We start from the raw sequence: 21,121 nt of genomic DNA on the forward strand, positions 1-21,121 counted from the left end.
GCCGAGTTGAATCCCCCGGGCAGACTGCGGGACGGGGGTCGTTACCGGCCTCACACCGTCCACGGGCTGAGCCTCGATCAGAAGGACTCAGGCCCCCGAGCGACACCAGGCAAGCGGTCTTCCGTACCCCACATTTCCCCACTCCGCCCGTCAAATGGCATTTTTTCCATTATTTTGAAAGCTACTTTTATATACTTGGTGGGTTTTTTTAATCATTCAAATTTGGCTGGGTGGTTCGTACGACATTTTTCTTTGGTGTGACAAACCAAGAATCCAAGTTTATTTTTCCTTTACACGGACATTAAATGAATCAGTTAGCCATGGGAGGAGAGTGGTTTGATGGATTGACAGACTTGTGGTAGAGAGATACAGGTTTTAAACAAGAAGACGTGAGCAGGCACCAAGTGGGTGGGTTGGTGGAAGTAAATAGAATGTGTTAAAATGTCTGAACTGTAAGCAATAGCAGGTGTGTTTTATATAAATTATTATTTTTTAAAACATTTTATTATCCCTTTAAATTCTCCACAACATTACCTTAAATTTTAGATCAGGTTTTCATAAAATGATGCAACACTTGCTAGCGTCATGGCTCAAGGAACGGCAATATTGGTCAGTCTGTCGGCCAAATTTTGTGGTATCGCCCACCCGAGGTTTCAACAACTATTGCATTGATTGCCATAAATTTTGGTGCCTCAGGATGAATTGTATGAATCATTTTGGTTATCCTCTGACTTTTTATCTGGCGCCATCATTTAATCAAAATTAAAATTTGCCGAAATAAATGTTTTCATATATTTTTTGTAGTTATACTTACAAAAAATAATGCACTATAATTTGTATAACCAACATAATTAATTCATATACTCCACATAATAGTGAGCCAGAACAGGTGACATAGTATAAAGAGCGACAGAGTCCTCATAGGGAGGAGGTCAGGGTGGACGGGTGGGTCTAAAAACACCAGACTCTCACCTAGGAGACCGCAGTTTTACGTCCCGTGTGAAACCAGAAGTCAACACTGACTTATTTGTCTCGTAACTCCTGTACTACAGTAACGCCACTTCCATAGTTATTTTAACCCGAACATCCACTTTTCCTCTTATTGTAATCTGTTCATGTCTATATTGGAGTCTATTTCTGATAGATCTCCTGTTAAGCACTTTGTTTTAGCTTTCAATAAACGGTTGAATATATATTTAAAAAAAATGTTAATATTGCCATTCAGTCCAGAAAAATTCCTGCTGTGATAATGACCTGAAGTAATGTGGGTGATTAAACAAAAACGTGGCACTTAACAGATGATTAATGGAAAATCTGATGTATTGAATGCCGTCCTTCAGATTTCACATCATAACTCTTTAAGAGTATAAAGAGTCCTGGTTGTTATGTAATGCCCAGACAATTGACAAAGTTTGAGAGATAAAACGTTATGAAGGATGATTTTATTTAAAACAAGCTGCCTGTATTTTGTTATGATATTCTTTTATGAATCTTTGAATCCACCCAACTTTAAATGAGCATATCCATCATATCAGAAGTGGATGACACAATTTGCTAATATCCTGTATTTATGAATAGGAGGTGATATTGTATGAGCAAACAGTTGAAGTTATATGCTACATTATGAAAACACCTGTCATCGTTTCAGACATGCTGCTTTGGCAAACTTTAGTAAGTCATCATAACCTCATAATGTTTTGTTTGCACAAGACAGATGGAAAAGAGAGAATGCCATGTATTGCTGTTATTATTGCATTCATGGTGCACACAAAGTTTTTTCTTTTCCTCAAAGTGTCAATTATGGAATTGTTAACAGAGCAAAGATGCCTGTTAAGATAGTTTACACTTTTGTTTGGCATGTAATTGTCGTCTGCATATATCTTCTGCATTGATCAGCAAGTATTAAATTGACTATATGTATCAAGGTGCTGCTCTTTATGTTAAAGGTCTCATATTGTAAAAAATGAGATTCTCATGTCTTTTATATTATAAAGCAGGTTTAAGTGCTATATAAATACTGTTAAACTATCAAAACGCTCAATATACGGAGAAATACACACAGCCCGTATTCAGAAATTGTGCGTTTGAAACAAGCCGTCAGGATTTCTGTCCATTTGTGATGTCACAAATATACAATATTTAGACCATTTCACAGTTTTAAACGTAAACATTCTAAATGTGTCCCAGTTTATTTCCTGTTGCAGTGTATGTAAATAACATCAGCTGACAGGAAGTAAACATGGACCCAAACTGTTGCCTAGCAACGCAATTCCGTTGAAATGCACTAAAATGGAGCGTTTCAGAGAGAGGGTGAATACAGATATATTCAGACGGACAGTATGAGGAAAATAAAGTTGTTTTTTTTTACATTACAGCGTGTGAACATGTTCTAATAGAAATGCATAATACACGTATGAACTTGTAAATGAGCACGATATGGGACCTTTAAACTTTAATCTCATATTAATTTGTTTCCATGCTTGCATGTTACCTTGCACGGCAGCTGGATTCTCGCAATGTCACAAGATCACACGAAAATCCGTCTAGTCAGGCCTTCAAGTAATGCGTTTGTGAAGGCCTGTTCACACAAAAAGGGGTATAAATGCCATGATAATACGCAAGAAGTAAACCTTTCTTGATTCTTGAAACACTTATTGTGGGTTGGTGAGGAGATGGATGGGCCCAACAAACACCTGACTTTTGACTAGGAGGCTCTTGTTCGAGGCTGTTGTTGGCTGGTGTTTTGTTTTGTAAGTTACGTTTGTGACGCGTTTTCTTTAGTTGTTTCCCTACCTGTGAGACTTAAAGCTACAGTTGGCAGAAATAAGTCAGCGTTGACTTCTGATTTCACGCGGGACAGGAACAGCGATGTCCTGGGTGAAAGTCTGGTGTTTTTTTGACCCACCCATCCACCCTGACCTCCTCCCTGTGAGGACTTTGTCGCTCTTTATACTATGTCACCTGTCCTGGCTCACTATTACGTGGCGTATATGAATTGAGTATGTGGGTTATACAAATTATAGTGCATTATTTTTTGTAAGTATAGCTACAAAAAATATGTGAAAGACACTATTGATACAGTATTATAGTATAGTATAGTATACTTCTCTCTCTGGTCTGGTTTCTGGCTTTGAGTTCACAAATATTGATTGAACTTCCCAGGGCCATGGAAATAACATATTGGAATTTAGGTGGTGTTCCCCTTTAATGTATGGAGCCCCGACACTAACAGAATGCAGTAAAAGGATATCAAATGAGTATAAAAAAATCACTGAATATATCAATAAAACATAACGTTAGTTAAATGATTAAAATGGAGTGTCATAAATATATAACTTTATATGTTTCCTTTACTCTCCATGATGTGTAATGATGGGGAAATACAACATGCCTTACATATCAACCTCTGTCCTTCACAATCAATAAAGCATGGGCCATGTGAGTTTAATGATTTTCATATTTAATGATTTACTGGAGCGGGTAGGCAGCGATTATCTGCTTCTTTCCAATTAGCAATGTGTTCTGATTTTACACCTCTGACATGGAAAATAAATGAAGAGGTAAATATTACATGCATTTACCATAGCCTATGTCCATCTGTCAATTTTTTTCTGACATTTACACGTATCAAAGTCGTCACTACATAATTAATTTCACACATGTGGCAATTAGCCCGTCTCACAACATTACTGCGTACTACGGCCTGGAAAGTGCAACAGACTTGAATTAACACCTCTCCACACACTCTGAACACCACCACTTATTTAGTGTTCATCTATCATATGGCTTTGCTTTAGAAAGTTGTTCCTGTAGAAATATAATACATTCATTATCCGTTGCCTTATTTTACCATTACTTGCTTGTATTTCAAAAAGGCATAAAAAAAAGAGCAGTTGAAAGCTTAAATTAATTAGGACCTGTAATGTAGACGCTTCTCTTCAGGAATAGCGAGACTATAAGGACACAAGGGTGGTTGTGTAACCATGGAAACACACTGATACGTGTCTTGAGTGCACGTGTTGTGACTGGGCCCGCTGTTACTGTGCATGTGTGTTGTCACACCTGCATGCTGCTACACTTGATCTTACTGTTGATGTGATCTCAGCAGAGCTGATATGTTTAAGTTCTAATTTAATTCCACAGCAGCCTGTGCTCTCTTTATTTTCTATGTATAGATAGATGCATGTGCAGTTTAGAAAAGGTATAGTAACAATATAATAAATGCAAGGGTAAATCCTACCAAAGGCCGCACGCGTAATGGTGTGTTCACACCGAGACCCTTACCAAAAGGAAGTCTATTCTAGTAAAAGAGTATACTTTCAGTTTACTTGTTATGTACTTATCAGAAATATCTGATTAACAACAGCATACTTAAATATACAGTACTTGGCTCATACTGACAAGTAACTTGAACTTTACTTAAAGTGTGGGTCCATGATGTTGGAAAGCTAGCATCATTTGAAAGTAGCATCGCCTCAGGAGCTCCGTCTAAACCCCCTCCCCTCGGGGCTCCTTCCAAGGCAACACACACACATGCACGAGCACCGCCGCATCGTAACTACTTCACAGAGCGGAGAGAGGACCTCAACTCAACAATGCTACCTCATGACAAAGCAGGGAGGCATCTGATTGGTTTTTTCCAAGCGGACTGCAAGGCAGCGATTGGTAGACATTTTTACAGGATTTCAGCAGCTACAGATGACGGCTCTTTTCCGGTCCTTCTTCAGAGCTCATAATTAATGGATCGCTGTCGGGAAGTAAAGACCATTTCAACCAATATAACTAATAGTGTCTACTGGAGAACATCGTCAACCCTGCCTTTAAGTGTACTTTATAAAATAAACTTGAAGTACACTGCTTTTTTGTAAGGGGAGCGGCGCGATGACATACAAGGTCAATCGAAAGAGGCAAACGTATGCGAACACAAGATTTGCGTGATGCTTTTCATGAAAGCCTATCAGTGTTGAGATTCTCCTCTTGTCACTGACGTCCTGATCTGTTTACTGCAATCAAATCACAGCACAATCTGAGAAAATTCTCATATTTTGTTAGGCTAAATAAACTATTTAAAATCCCTCTGGGATCAGCTGGAAAATGCATCGCCACAAAGCAGTAAACAGGGGCCATGAAAAGTTATGGTTATTCATGTTGTACAACATACACATTAATCCAGCAGTAATGCAAGAACATCACGTATAATAGTTAATCACCAACAGGGAACATTTTACTCCATCACAACTGACAACATGTAACATTAGATCCTGACCCGTATTGACACACAGGCTTGTGCACATGCAGGACATATTTTAAATCGGTTCATGCATCTTTCTTGCCATCTCTGTGTAGCGGCCAACTCTTCCAGAAAATGTCAGTTTCTGCTTGTGCCTTTTCAGAGACCTGATGTGCTGAATCAAGAGTGCATACGCGAGAGTTTCGCGGTTTGCGGGGTCCCTTCTAGGCACGACCTTGAATTGTCCCTTTAAAATCACATTGCATTAGGGCTTCATTTTTCTGTTATACCATTATGTGTAAATATAATATTTACTGACATGCTGTTAAGGCCTAATAGACTACAAGTCAATCCAAAACACAAGCAACATTTAGCCTTTAGTTCAGCCTTGACAATTGACACATCGGCCATGTTGTTAACATAATGCTCAAATGTTCAATTTACATACTAAACATCTAACAAACATCTGGTGTCATCATTTCTATGGACTACCAACATGACAAAGTAAATGAAGCCTTACTGGTGCAGGAAAGGAAGAAGGAAGCGAGAGAGCGTATAAATAATAGGTGAATAGAACTTCTGAGGGTAGACACTAATGATTTATTTTAAATGTGTTGTTTCGGGGGCCCACTCTCATTGTCGCAGCGTGAGAGTGTGTGTGTGCATGTTCCAAAGCAAAAAAATTATCATCAGGTTTAAAAGCTGCATATCATAAATCTGTGCAATCTGTGTGGGAGGGGGAAATGAACAAAAGACATTAAATGAATGTGTGTGGGAGTGTGCACGTGTCCCGTGTGCGTCTGTCGGAAGTGAACAGCAGATTTAAGCTCAGTCATCTTGGGAGAGATGTCGTGATTAAAAAGAGAAAAGCTTCTTTGAGAAGGCAAAGCTGAAGGTCTCCACTGTGTGTGTGTGTGTGTGTGTGTGTGTGTGTGTGTGTGTGTGCGTGCGTGCGTGCGTGTGTGTGCAGTGTGTATGTGTGTGTGCAGTGTGCACGTGTGTGTGCAGGTGTGTGTTTGGGTGACATCACAGCAGTGGTGACATCACTAGATGGAACACTGATGGAATAAAGTAGTGGTGACATCACAGCAGTGGTGACATCATCACTGCATCGTGACATCACTAGATGGAACACTGATGGATTAAAGGAGTGGTGACATCAGTTGTGACATCATAAAGGAGCGGTGACATATTAAAGGATTAACATTCAGGAGAGAGTCCCAGAATCACACAACTGTAGTTGAATCTGAAGACTCGATCAGACGAAACACATCGACTGAGAGAAGCAGTTGTCTCAAGAGAAAGAGGTATGAATTTTATGAATGCATTGCTTTAGATTAAAATTCCCAACAGTATATGAAGCAGTTAAAATGAGCCTCAACATTTAAATGCAGCTTACATGTTAGTTAATAATAATAAGGGCTGCAACTAACGATTATTTTCACTCATCAGACTATCTACTGAGAGAAGCAGTGAATTTCTCTCCAAAAACCACGAAGCATCGACAAGAATTGACCGTAAATCAGCATCATGCAGTCATCAAGAACTTCCCAGACAGAAGCCATCATGCCCGAGTTCAACGTCCGTCGCGTTGTTTCCAAGCTGCTGAACTCCTTCTTTAAGGGGATGACGGCGGATCAGTGGGGATTTTTGAAATCCGGCAGCCCCGACGACGCCACTATGACCATGATGGGAGAGTTGCTGTTGGACATGACAGCGGCCTTGACAAAAGCTTTCCTGAAATCTCTCGGGAGCAGGACCCTGGCGTCTGAGGACGACGTCCAAATCAATCTGGGAAACGCAATCTCTCAGGGTTTTGCCGAAGCTCTGGGCGTCGACGTCTCGGTTCAGTGTCCGAGCTCCAAAAGCTTGACGACGTTGATCTCTGAAGAGGTTTCGGAGAGCGTCCGAAGTGCCCTCTCCAGCCCCGAGGGCATAGTCCAGCGCCTCACTCCTCCCAGCAGACTCAACAACATGATTCTGCACGCCTGCAAAATGTGCCAGGCGTTCATCGGCAAGATGAAGTCGGTGTTCTCGCCTCGACCGCGCAAGCAGAGGACCATCTGCGAACAATCAGATGTGGAACCGGAACCCTCAGACGTCGAAGACCGCCATGCGGCGACGCCTTCGTCGGACGTCGTGATTGAGATGAAAGACATCACGTATGTCACAATCATCATCAAAAAGCAGTTGAACGACATTACCGAACCTCTCTTGGTTGACGTGCCGGACTCCGAGTACACGTTGCTGCAGTCTCAAAACTCTCGGGAGATTGAAGACGTCGCGGAAGAAATCGCTCGGAGTATCGCCGAAGATGCTGTAAGACAGACTCCGTCGGCGCAGAAGAGCAAACGCTCAAAGAAAAGCATCGGAAACAAAATTAAGAAGCTTTTGGCAAAGTGCTTTGCCAAAACGTGCCTCCATCGCATCGTGGCACAGATGAGGAAAAGATTCCACCGGGGCTCCAAAGTTCACAGTCGGGAGTCGGCAAAATCTCTCACAAAGAAGATTACCGATCTGATGAAACAACCAGAAAACCGCGATCTTCTGGGACTCGGCACTCCGCACCTAAACATTCCCCCCGGTCGAGTCTTGGAGTTCACAAAGGTCTTAAGTGATCTCCTCTACACACACATCACACATGGGCCAGAGATCATCCCCGAGCCGGTGATACGTGCCAACATGCGCGCCGACTTGCAGCGGAAGGTGCTCGGTTTCCTGTGTCTGGCCAGATGGTGGCAGATCTTTCAGTCCGACAACCTCGTCGACAATATGAGACACGCCATACTGGGGACTAAGCCCAGGGCCAAGAAACCTTTGGCAATCGCTTCTCCGCCTGCCCCGGTAGCCGTGACGAAGAGTCGTGATGACTCTGCACGGCGAGCGCGGAACGAACAAAAAAAAAATTGCGTCGAGGTGCTCTTGGAGAGGCTGGTCACGCGGATCTTCAAGAAGGCAAAAGTGACCTGGACCCTTTCAAACGTCCAGGACATTATCCAGCGCCTTTTTGATCAAACGTGGGCCGAAGTCGAGGGTCTCGATTTCGATTCCAGCTCGGAAACATTGGAAAACCTCGAAAAGGCCATTTACCGGGACCTGGTTAAGACGTGGGGCACTGCGATGTGGGTGCTGGTGTCCTTGAAAGGGGGTCAAACGGCAGTCGGAGAGCATATCGCCTACGCCGTCAAAGGTCACCTGATGGCACCACCGAGACAGAGGTCCTGCATGTGCAGGTGCTTCTCTTCTATGCTCACCGCCATGAAGAGGTGGTAAGGTGGTTTATGGGTTTTCTCCGGGAGCTCCGGTTTATCCCACATATAGTGAATAATTGGACTTATTCTATAGATAAAAAACGTCTTCAATGTGTCATTCATCTTGAAGGAAAAATTGCCTTTTTCCTTCTGAATGAATGCGAGGGCTTGAGCTCTCAGCGCCACCTCAGTAGTCAGTGTTGTCTACTGTTGTGAAACGCACGGGTTCAATCTGGGTGATCCAGTTCTCCCACAATCAGTGCATAATAATGGACATCTAATTAAATACAATAAATAATAATATAAATAAATAATATTCATTAATTTCTTCTTATTTCTTTCATCATTTGCTGTAAATATTTAACTCAGACTGAAGTTCTGCTGATTCAGCGAATTTTTATAAAGTGCAAAAATAAAGTACAAAGAAAAGTGTGTTTTGCGCTCTCTCTTCCATCATATACACTAATCTTAATTATTGCTTATTATTATTGCTTATTATTTTAATGAGTTTACCTGCCTGACTGTAAACATGTAGAGAATTATTGTAAAGGAGGCTTCTTGTGTGTTTTAGCCCACACAGTCTGTAAATAGCTATTAATATTTAAAACCACGTCTATTCCTGACCGATCAGAACTGTTGTAATTAAAGATCATTAAACCTTATTTATTATGTTTATATATTTATTTACTGACACCTTCACTGTAAGGTGTATCAAGACATATCACAATGATGGTGTATTGTTTTACTAGAAACATAAATGCACTCTTATTCAATGACAATAAATGAGGTTATTTTAAGGGGGGGGGGGGCTTTTAAGTGTAAAGATAACTCATACATTAGTTCATTCAATAAGCCTATAAATGTGGGGGACACCAAGGCTGTCCACATTCTGCAGACAGGTTCAGGTGAGTTTACCAGGTCAACAAGTGACTGTGAGAGAGCTGGAAAGCATCTCCATCACTCAGGGTGGAGGGAGCACACACAGTGACGGTGTAAAGATGGACAAAACAATCTAATACAGGAAGTGATTATGCTGATGTTGTGCTTTTATTATGTTGTGCTTTTATTTTATAATGCAGTTAGGGCCCAAACGAGACCTTAGTATGTGTGTGCAGACGTGTGTATGTGTGTGTAGTGTGCACGTGTATGTGCATGTTTGTGTGTGTAGTGTGAGCGCATGTGTGTGAGTAGTGCGCACGTGTGTGTGTACGTTTCTGTGTAGTGTGCATGTGTGTGTGTACATGTTTGTGTGTGTGTGTTCACGTGTGTGCGTGTTCACGTGTGTGTGTGTGTGTGTGTGTGTGGCATGTTAACCTGAGACTTTGATGATTGTTTCATGTCAGGATGCCATTAGAGGTCGTCCCTTTGGAGGATGGACACTGACACCATTTAGATTGTGCTTTTAACCTTTGCAGACGGTCAAACACACACACAGACACAAACACAGCACGTCAACATGCTCTCTTTATCGTCATTAACCTCAGATGTGATACCCTGTAGTTTGTTCCATCACGTAGCTATAACATGACCCCTTGCCGTCACTTTTCAGTCGCAGTAAATGCATGCTTAATGTTGTGAATTAAACAAAAACACTTGCTTAAAATCAGGCAATAAAACCACTCAGGTTTATGAAAAAAACAACATGGTTGGGCTTAAAACTACTACATTTGTACGGCGAAAATGACACTGAACGTCGTGAACGCAAACAGCTGATTGTAACATGATGGATATGAACAGTGGTCTCCCGGATGAAAGCCTTGTGTTTGTCATACCCATCCACCTCCCCTTCCGCCCACCCGGTGTTTTTCTTTTGCTCTTTAAACTACGTCACCACAGCGCATTCCCTGAGTGATTAATTATTACTGGCACTAAAGGGTGCCTTGTGTGGCGGTATCTGACGCAGATGGCCGTGACAAAGCATCGATATTTGACGCCCTGGGAATGAGAACGGGCTGGAGACAAACCACTCATTCAATTTGTTGTCACTCCCAACTCGTTAAATACCGCCGTTTCCTGCAAACCAGCCCAATCGACTCTCCACCAGCCTCCGAGCCTGCACCCTGGCCTACTCACAGCCAGCCCACCTCCCAGTCTATGAGGCTTTGGTGAGTCTGCAGCCAGCCTGTCCTGATCCAGGTCGTGCAAAACCCATTCCTTGGAACCCGACTGGCCCTGGGAGGTCCTCGAAGCGTTCGCCAGACTCCCGGGCTTTGTGAGAAGAAACCCAGTGTTTCTTTGGGTATTGTTACCACCATGCCAGGCCATTCCAGAGACTTGGATAAGCATTATACAACATTAATGGATCAGCGCCATTAAGTGTCCCAGAAGGCTATCCCAGTGAGTCAGCATACACGATACCAGGGCCACGCCTGTGCTTTTCCTACTATGACATGACTGCATGTTTGCTGTGAAAAGGTCTATTGCCATGTGAAGTCCTTCACCCTCTGAGACCCATAATAGACCTATTTTTATCTTTTTTAGGGGGTACAGGGGGTCTTTAGGGGGAGATAGCAGGTCAGCAGTAGATGTCACATAGAAGTGGTGTACATCATCTGGAAGCTGGAACCTGAAGATTAATTTGAGGTGCAGCTCAGCACCGTGTGTCAAGTTCTTCTAGTCATTAATAATGAACATGAAATCATTAATTCAGTGTATAAGGGATATGATAATATATAATAAGAACATGATGATGGAAGTATGTGAGGGTCCTTCAGATGTACGATTATGTCTCACAAGTCGTTGCAGCAATTTTTGGGTTGATACCATTTGTTACACAAAATGGTGCTAAATTTAACAATTTTTTATCATTTGAGAATTGATAAAAATTATCAATAATCCCTCCCAAATACCAAATTAGGACACCATGACCTTGAGGAACACCATAGAAAAAGCCATGCTGTGATTTGGGATCCTAAACTTTTGACTTATAGAGATTTCTGCAAGAATTTCATTTTTCGGCGACTGGATGGTGAGCTCTTCTGTTCTGGAAACTGCTCAGAAAGCCCCTTATTGTCCATCTGGCTAGGAAAGCCATCCATCCTCTGAATGCTCTAGGTCTCTAGTTTGTGGTTGTAAGGTTTCATGAGGCTGTGATTATCCTAGAGGTCACCAGAAGGTCATTTTATACAGTGATGTGAAATTACAAAAAAATTGTCTCACTACCATGAAACGTCTACTATGGGGACTAACATCATCACACATGAATACAGTTGGGCTCATTGGATCCACAAAAGTCTCAGCTTTACAGTGATACCCAATTGATGTAATTCCAAGAGTGTTTAGCGAACCCAGTATGCAGAAATATTTAAACACACCATTTTAGAATAGGTGAAAATAACACGTTTATACTGCATTCAAAAAACTGCATGGTTTTTGCCTAAGGGGAGACTCGTGGGTACCCATAGAACCCATTTTCATTCACATATCTTGAGGTCAGAGGTCAAGGGTCCTTCCTGACTATCTAGCATGACATGATACCAGTGTATTCCTTAGTTTTTCTAGTTTCATATACAGTATCTGTATCTTCACTGGCTCTACTGAATCTGCTACAGCCTCTGAAAGACAGTAAAGTGGGTTGGGATCACGGGTCTCAGAGGGCTAAACTGTGCCTGCGAGTGTCAGTGAATGTGTGTTTTGCTTAACCAGGCTAGTGTGGTATCCATGCATTCCTACCTGTCACTTCACACTATGGGTATGTGTGTACGGGTGTTCAGTCAGTACATATACAGTATGTGTTGGTGTTTGTGCGTTGTGAGAAAGCCATCATCTTTCACAATACAAACCAATTTCACCCAATAAGGCACCGGAGAGTGAGATGAAGCGTTCCATTTCCGTCCTGAAAACACAGACCCACTCACTTTCACCCCCTCTCTCCAACACACACACACACACACACACACAACCTCTCTTTTTCACAAACAAGCAGTCACGTACAAACACACTGTTCAAGGTCAGAATGTAAAGCGAAGCAATGAGGTGTTTCACTGTGCCATCTGTCTGCCTTATATATATACATTCGTCTCACTTGTTCCACTCTGCGTCTCTTTATCGTGTTCTTGTGGGGCCCTGGCTGCTATTGGACCTCACACTCTTTGTTTTGGCTTTGATTGCTGTTCTTCTTTTGCTTCACCTAAATGTTCATTTATCAGTGGGAAGCCACCAAGCCTTTATCACAGCAGCCATTCTGACATGTCATAGCAGGAAAAGCACAGTCGACACAAATATAGATAACGATGGCTCTGGTCCATTCGAGCGTCCCAGTAAGCCATGATAGTGTGACAGTGAGCGAGCACACACAATACCAGGAATCCTGAAACCAACCTGTTCTCACTCCCAGCTCGTCAAATACTGACTTTGGTCAGTGCTCCTTGGCATCAGAAACCGACCCACGGAGGCACCTTATAGCAACAGTATGTGACGAACCGGGTTTTCAACTATCTCCAATGTAAACCCGTCCGCGGCGTTATTAGACGGTCAGAGCTTGTGTAGTATTAATAGCGTGAGAGTCTGCTAAAGAAAGGGAGGGTGGTCGATGGGTCAAACAAACACAAGACTTTCAACCAGGAGACCGGTGTTCGTGTCCCGTCTGAAACTTAAAGTAACGTTGACTTATTTTGTCACGTCAGTCATTAGTCACGTCAGTCGTTAGTCAGTAAAGTTAACGTTAACCACGACCGTTACCTAACCCTAACTTAGTGGTTGTGTTGCGTAACTTCCTACGAAAACGGAAGTTTATTTTGAAAGGACACAATGCGTGTAACGAGCATATATTGACACGCCGTCCCTGGTCCGTCCAAAGTTTTGGACGACGTGTCAAGTTTCCGCTCGTTACATGCAGTGTCTTTTCAGAAACAAACTTCCGTGTTCACAGGAAACGTACACTTTCCACTCATCACATGCTTACAGTCTCTAGTCAAAATAAACTTCCAATGTTGCAAGGGTTTACTTAGTTCTACGTTTACTTGCTCAATAAGAGTACATGGTTAGGCTTAGGAAAAGATTGTGGTTTGGGTTAAAATATGTGTTAGTCACATGACTCGACACATGACTCATGTCATCTCCAACTAAATCGCAGTCTGTAGATCAAACAGTTGGCTGTTAACTCGTTGGTTAACACTTAGTCTAACGGGATTCAATCAGATATGTAGAGATGTCTGGATAAGCAATATCTGGCCACTGTGTCAGACAGGGGAAGACTGAAGGGACATGGCGACGATCAACCTTCATTTATTAACGTATCATGAACGTCAGGTTCAGGCAAGATCGCTAAATAATTATTAGACGTGTATGAAACAAACATTTGTATAACAAGACATGAATGCATACAAACAGACGTGGGATCTTCGTTTTTTCTATCAACCAAAAGAGGGCGTGGCCTTGTCTTTTTGCAAAGTACCCGTATGTGCCTGTCTAATGTATGGCTCCAGCACATCATCAAGCCATGATAGACTATGAGTCTGTTTCGGGCCGGCCCCAAAATATCCTGTACACAAAAATGGAGAAAAACAGTTTAACTATCTAACTCCACAATTCAGTACTATATAGTGCACAGTCTTTTTCTGCACTTAGTTTTCTAACATGCATAATGTTTGTGGAAACAAATCTCTGACTTTACTTTACTTGGACTTTAAATTACCACATGCTCTCCAGCATTGCAGCATTGCCACCGTATAACATACTGCGTGGGTAGTGAAGGGCACACATTCTCATATGCTGAAATATATGCACAACGTCTGGCCTTCGTTCCTGCTTTTTATCCGTTTTTTCTTTTTCAGAAAACCGTAAACTGGACTTGAGGACATGTGTACACACACACACACACACACACATACATGCGCACACACTCACGCAGTCAGACAAATTACCGCCTCTCCCAGTGCCCACAGCCAATAATTGCACACCATTAAATGTTGACACAGTGACTGCTGTGTGGGAAACTGTGTGTGTGTGTGTGTGTGTGTGTGTGTGCGTGTATATGTGTGTGTATAGGTAAAGCAAAGCTGTGTACATATAAATTCAGTGAGTACTTGTACTTAAGTACACATTTAAGTACATGGCTTTGTGGATGGTGGTGTGTTTGTGTGCTATAATGCTTTGCAGGCATCATAGTGTTTAAACTGTAAACAACAGGGGTTGTATTACCCTCGATGCTCCGTCAGATGTTTCCTTGTTCACGAGTGCGTTCTTAGAGTTAAAGTCTACAGCAGTTTATCACAGGATTACTGATAATGTGGATGAAAAACAACACGAAGGCAGATAGGAAAAAAAAAGAGTGAGAGAATGTAAGACTATAGACAAAAGGAGACAGAGGGACTTGACAGCAGGAGAATCTATCGAGTGAATATATTTTATGTCCTGCAGCCAAATCGATGCCTGCACAGTTGTGTCGAGGCTCAGTAGCCTGGTGGGTTGGACACTGTTCATGGATGTGGTCCATGGTTTTGCTGCTGGCAGTCAGACAGACGCACATGGACTTTAATTTACATCTTTCTTAGTTTAATAGAGTTTTCCTCCGAGTTACTTTAAAGCTAATCTGGCTACTTGTTTTCTAGACTACAATCGTGTCGGTGTCTTGTGTAAAGAATGGTTGAGGATAGAATCTGAACTGTTTATTTTCCAGGTGGTGTGTTCTTGCCATCAACGACGCCAGGTGCAATAAACCAATTATGTCTGTGAATGTTATAAAATGCATTAAATAAACGAAAAGGAACTGAAGAGGAACCAATGCCGCCACATGCCTGATGAGAGAGAGAGAGTAGCAGAGCCTAACAGAAGGCACTGATGACCAACCTGTCAACCAAATTACAATGCTGTGTTCCAGACAACTCAGGAGGTTGGAATTTTCCCAGTTGACATTTCCAACTTCTGACCTCCAAGCGTTCCAGGTGATCAACGCCAAATGTAAACAAACACCATGGCTTTCTTTGGCAACTGAACTCTCAGCAGTGCAGCTTACACTTTTTTTTTTTTTAATATATTTCTAACGTTTTCCCGAATAACTTTTGTGCATAGAAGATAACTTTCAGGGACAGTAACCGTGTCGGGGTCAATAGATTTGCCCCGAGTTTGCAAGTAAGATCTCCGACTTTGAACGGTGCACCATTGTACGTTTTCTATTAGAAGGTTGGAAATGTTTGAGTGCCGAGTTGTCTGGAACACAGAATAAGAACTCTGCTGGACAGGTTAACAGCAAGGGTCACCACACTTTACAAACTGACTTACATTCCACACTACGTTCACCAAGTTCACAACAATGACCTCCAACAATAAGCCATCAAGTATTATCCCAGCAACCAGACACACTACTGTGATTCACCCATGTAACTTTTTATGATTTTGAAATTTATTTTTTTAATTCCAGAATCAATATATTTGCTTCATTTGAATCTATGCAGAGGTGAAAGGAAGTTCTATTTATTTTTTTATTTTATTGTTGTAGTCTGAGTAATGGGACATCATATCATAAAATAAATTGAATTGAATTGAATTGAATATCAGTTCGGTATCCTTCAACCAAAACAAACCAGCTGGCCGTCGCGAGCCGAAACAAAAAAGTAGAAAACGGTGGAGGTTCCGCGTGGATACGACCTGCAATTTTCCTTAGGTTTTCTAGTTTTAAATATCTATACCTTCACTCTACCTCTAAAACTGAACCTGCTACAGCCTGCCCATCCATCGTAAAACAAACAAAAAATGTTGTCTCCCATAGATTAAATATAGGAATATGTTTGTAAAGTACATCACACAGAGAATAAAATGTGACTGACTGTATATTGCAACAACAACAAGAGAGACACAGATAGAAAAGTGCTGATTGAGAGAAGGCTTTTTAAAAATCATATTTGCTCCATTTCTACCGACTGCAGCTTTAATGCTGTTGAGCCTGTTTGTATTTTCCATCATAGATACTGGTAGAGCTTTAGAGGATAAACACACATACACACAGGCATGCCACAGACTACCATAGCCAGAGGCCGTGTCCTAACTCACACTGTTTTGTGGCCCTATAGAGAATTAATACCCACACAATAAAAAAAAAGTAATCATCTAATAAAACAACAGACCAGCGCATGATTTATTCCTTCAATAAAACCCTCCAACACTACAGTAAACAACGTAAACACAATGTATATAAACTGGCTCGCAATGAGCTACTTGTGCTGCTGATAGATCGTTTTTTGTGTGCTGGGTACATAAACACTGCTAAACCATTATCAGAAAAAAACAACATGTATTCTGATATTACAGTGTGATCTCTTTTCATATCCTTGTAAAGTAAAGCTCATATCCTCAGACAACAACAGGTCAACCATGAGTTATCGCTTCAATAAAACGCTGCTCTTGTCACGACACTAATGAATCCGTTCAGATGTCTCAATTAATTTAAGATAAATGATTCATGATAGGCCTTAATGTTCATCACTTCATGATATGCTCAGCTAAAGCCTTTCTGTTTTTTTGTTGTTGTTGTGATTGAGAAATGATATGTATGAAAATTATGTGTTTTAATGAGCCTGAGTCCCTGCAGAATCCATCATTCATTTGGATCCCGGGCTCGTTTCACTGAAGCTGGACTGGAAACAGACGAAGGCTCGACACAAAGACTAAAATGAATTCCCAAATTGTTCTGGCAGAACAGTTATCCAGGACTAATGGCTGTGAGTTTTGCTTCTCAAATTAAAAACACTGCACATTAAATGGTCTAAAATGATTAGTTTTTCAATAAAACATTTCCACAGCTTTTATCAAGGCAAACATAAGGTGATGCCGGTTTAATTGCTTTGTGTAGCAACAACAGTAATTAAATGGTAGTATACTTACTTTTGTCGGAGAGATATTAGTTTTATATGTCTGTGTTTGTCTCCTACAAATGGTTTTAAATTGTACTATAAACAATTTAATCTGTGGATTTCCAGGTTCGAATTGTGTTTGTATATTCTCAAATGTAGTTTCTAACACATGGACATATGTATCTCTGTGCTGTTATCCAGGATTTAAGATCCAATTTGATGGTAAAAATATGAACAATGCCTGCAGTGTAGCTTCACTGGGGCCTGTTTCCCCACCTCCAAGAGCAGGCCTTATGTTGCTTTGAGCTGAAATCACTATCGTCTTTAGTTTCCCAAATCGCAGAGATAAAAAATATTGTGGACCACTCACTCTGTAACATCTACATGCATTGATGTGAGCAGTGTATGATACGACTGATGTTATATCTGGCGTGATGGGTAGGTGTGTGGTATCAGCCCGGTCTCACCAAATGGCATATGAAGGACACAACGATCACAACAACGTTCTTGCTTTTGGCGTGTCATTTCACGGCATGTAGTAATGACTGCAATGAAATATGAATATGAATATGCTACGCTCAAAGCTAATGACATAGTATAAAAAGTGAGAAAGACTGCCTATGGTGGATGTGGCAAACAAACACAGGACTTTCAAACAGGAGTCCGATGTTCAAAACCCGTGTTTGTGTCTGAAAGTGTTGTTGAGTTATTTTTAAATTACGTTATTGACGTTTGTGACGTGCTTACCATACTTGCGTTGTTTATGTACGTATTTTACTTTATGCTTTGTCAGGGCCGACTCTAGCCCTTTTCGATCCCCCACCAGAGGCAAACATCACACCTCTATATTGGGCTTTCTTTTCCTTGTCCTCTTTTCTCCATTTTCTTCCTTGCGCACCTGAAGGCTTGGACCTTTTCATTATTATAAGCCTATGCCTTAAGCCAGCTCTGGTCTACGTACTTATTTTAAGCCCAACCAAGATGATTTTTCCTAAACCTAACTTGGCTTCGTTGCCTACACATACAGTAACCGCGGCCATTACTGTAGTTTTGTTGCCTAAACAGAACCGCGACCGTCTCACGGTAACAACGTGGCGTTAAATGACACATGAAAAGACTTTTCACAACGTTAACCCTGCGTTGTAAAAACACGAGAAAACGTTATCAGCCGATTGAATGGGCGTTATGGCTGGTTATCACTCCCATTCTGATGCTACAGACGGGCCAAACTGCACCTACCACGTTGTGAAAGTGAAATTGTACGTTAATTGAAACAAAACAACTTTAGGTTTAGGCTAAAAAATCACTTGGTTAGGTTTAGGAAAACGTTATGGTTTGGGTAAAATAACTATGCTTGTTACTTGAAATACATACGTTACTTCAAATACATACGTTATGTAACAAAAGTATGATAAAATAAGTTAACGTAGACTTTTGGTTTCACACGAGAAGACACATGCAGGCAGTCCCTAGGTGAAAGTCCTGTTTGTTTGATCCATCCATCACCTCCGACCGCCTCCCCAAGCGGAATTTGACACTCTTAATACTACGTCACCTGACTTCCTCCTTTGCTCCCATCATAATAACTGCGCCAGTAGAAGTCATCATATGTGAATAGATAATAACGGCTAATAGATCTCTTATAGATAAGGATCTATAAGAGCTCCTTTTACATTTGAATGTATGCAGGGAATACTTTAATAGTTGCACCATACCTTTGACAGATTGCTTACATCTACACACTATTTGAAATTAATTCTGGGGGGGTTTCAATGATATCATGACATGGCAGCTAAGAGCACTATGTAGATAATAAAGGACCGAAGGCATCTCAATCTGGCTCTGCCACAGCAAAACAGTGCCTCGGGTTTGTATACATCTCTCAGTGTAGACATGCAGAGACGCAAATGAAGCATTAGAATCCACAGATCCAAAATATGAGCATGACAGTGGTTGTTTACTTAACTTTGAAGCTATTTAAGGGGAAATTAACTTTACCCTTGGTTGAAACAATTCCAGTGGAGTCGTGCTACATCTCTTTGCACCGCACATAGCAGCATGCTGATTGGTGATGCGTCATGCTTTGACAGTGCTATTAGAAACAGCTCATCAGCTGAAGATATTAAATAGATAAAGGCAACTCAAAAGTATCCCTGCAACACTATAGGAATCTCTGCTGTGCTAGTAAGTAATGGTGTACAGTGACACAGTGACTGAAAGGGTACTCAGAATGTAATACTATTAGAATCAGAGTAATAGATTTAATGTATTACTTTATACATAAATTAAAGGCAGGGTTGACGATGCTCTCCAGTTTACACTATTTGTTATATTGGTTGAAATGGTCTTTACACCCCGACAGCGATCCGTTACTGATGAGCTATGAAAAAAGCATCTGTAGCTGCTGTAATCCTGTAAAAACGTCAACCAATCGCTGCCTCGCGGTTCGCTTGGAAGGAACCAATCAGATGCCTCCCTGCCTCCCTGCTCGTACTCTACCCTTTGCGTGCACCAGCACTGCAGCGGTTACTTGTCATGAGGTAGCGTTGTTGAGTTGAGGTCCTCTCTCAGCTCTGTGTCTGTGAAGTAGTTACGATGCGGCGGTGCTCGTGCATGTGTGTGTGTGTGTGTGTGTGTGTGTGGGGCGGGCGTTGCCTTGGAAGGAGCCCCGAGGGGAGGAGGGGGGGTTTAGACGGAGCTCCTGAGGCAGTGCTACTTTCAAATTATGCTAGCTTTCCAACATTGCCGACCCTGTCTTTAAAGATAATTATTAATGTCAATAAAATGTATATTAATAAATTATCTCTCTCTATATATATATTTATATATTAATGGGGCAACACAATTATGTTGGTGCAGTAGATCAAAAAGGTATCAGAAGTAATTAGTCATTATCAAAAATAATTACTAAATAGACTGAAAAAAGTGATTTATTTTACATTAAATCACCTCGGGGCACCACTCCAATCAATGTGTTCTCATTAAATAGTCTCATAGTCGCGGGGGGCAGCAGGCTTAACAGGGAATTCCAGACGTCCCTCTCCCCAGCAACGTTTTCCAGCTCTTCCCGGGGGACACCGAGGCGTTCCCAGGCCATTCGAGATATGTAATCTCTCCAGCGTGTTCTGGGTCTACCCTGGGGCCTCTTACCAGTTGGACGTGCCAGGAAAACCTCCATAGTGAGGCGTCCAGGTTCAGATGCCCGAACCACCTCTGCTGGCCTCTTTCAACGCGACAGAGCAGCGGCTCTACTCCGAGCTCCCTCCGGATGTCTGAGCTCCTCGCCCTATCTCTAAGGCTGAGCCCAGCCACCCTACGAAGGAAACTCATTTTGGTCGCTTGTATCAGCGATTTTGTTCTTTCGGTCAATACAGACACCCTCATGACCATAAGTGAGGGTTGGAACATAGATTGACCGGTAAATCGAGAGCTTTCCCCTCCGGCTCAGCTCCCTTTTCACCACAATGGTCCGGTACAGTTACACTGTGCATGTGTTATACCCTGAGGTCTTAATGTTCTGGCTCATCGGAATCCTTTAAAAAATTCCTGAATCCTGATCGTGATTCGGATCGCAAACGAAATCGAATGGATTGCTCATTGTGCTACACCCCACCCCTTCAAAAAATTTCATTCAAATCGATCGCGGAATTTTGGAGTAATCTTGCTAACAGACAAACAAACCAACGCCAGTGAAAACATAACCTCCTTTCTAGGCCTTTGGTCTTGAAAATGAATGAATTTGGCAGTTATAACTCATGATACAAAATATTCAGTCAAAATACTCTTCTGTTCAGAAGACAATTTATAAGTGGCCTAAGAAGTATAATTGGACAAACAGGAGCTGAGACCTT

The 21,121-nt window shown here is 41.7% G+C and overlaps 1 protein-coding gene and 1 long non-coding RNA gene across 2 annotated transcripts; one reads left to right on the forward strand and one right to left on the reverse strand.

Moving 5' to 3' along the window:
* Positions 1–67: 67 nt before the first annotated feature.
* Positions 68–2,554, reverse strand: LOC119494569. The gene is made up of 3 exons (XR_005208240.1): positions 2,524–2,554; positions 2,219–2,223; positions 68–141 (listed from the first exon to the last, which is right to left on the reverse strand). It is a non-coding gene; the product is annotated as an uncharacterized LOC119494569 (long non-coding RNA).
* A 3,852-nt stretch (positions 2,555–6,406) lies between these two features.
* Positions 6,407–8,803, forward strand: LOC119493841. Its single transcript, XM_037779318.1, has 2 exons — positions 6,407–6,537; positions 6,683–8,803. Exon 2 carries the CDS (start codon positions 6,761–6,763, stop codon positions 8,501–8,503), a length of 1,743 nt encoding a protein of 580 aa, XP_037635246.1. The 5' UTR covers positions 6,407–6,537; positions 6,683–6,760; the 3' UTR covers positions 8,504–8,803.
* The last annotated feature ends 12,318 nt before the right edge of the window (positions 8,804–21,121 follow it).

Source organism: Sebastes umbrosus, chromosome 9 (genome assembly GCF_015220745.1).
Source record: "Sebastes umbrosus isolate fSebUmb1 chromosome 9, fSebUmb1.pri, whole genome shotgun sequence".
Taxonomy (NCBI): domain Eukaryota; kingdom Metazoa; phylum Chordata; class Actinopteri; order Perciformes; family Sebastidae; genus Sebastes; species Sebastes umbrosus.

Bases quoted from the DNA above. Each gene is read 5' to 3' on its own strand.
- LOC119493841 (XM_037779318.1), top strand. From the start codon at position 6,761: ATGCAGTCATCAAGAACTTCCCAGACAGAAGCCATCATGCCCGAGTTC.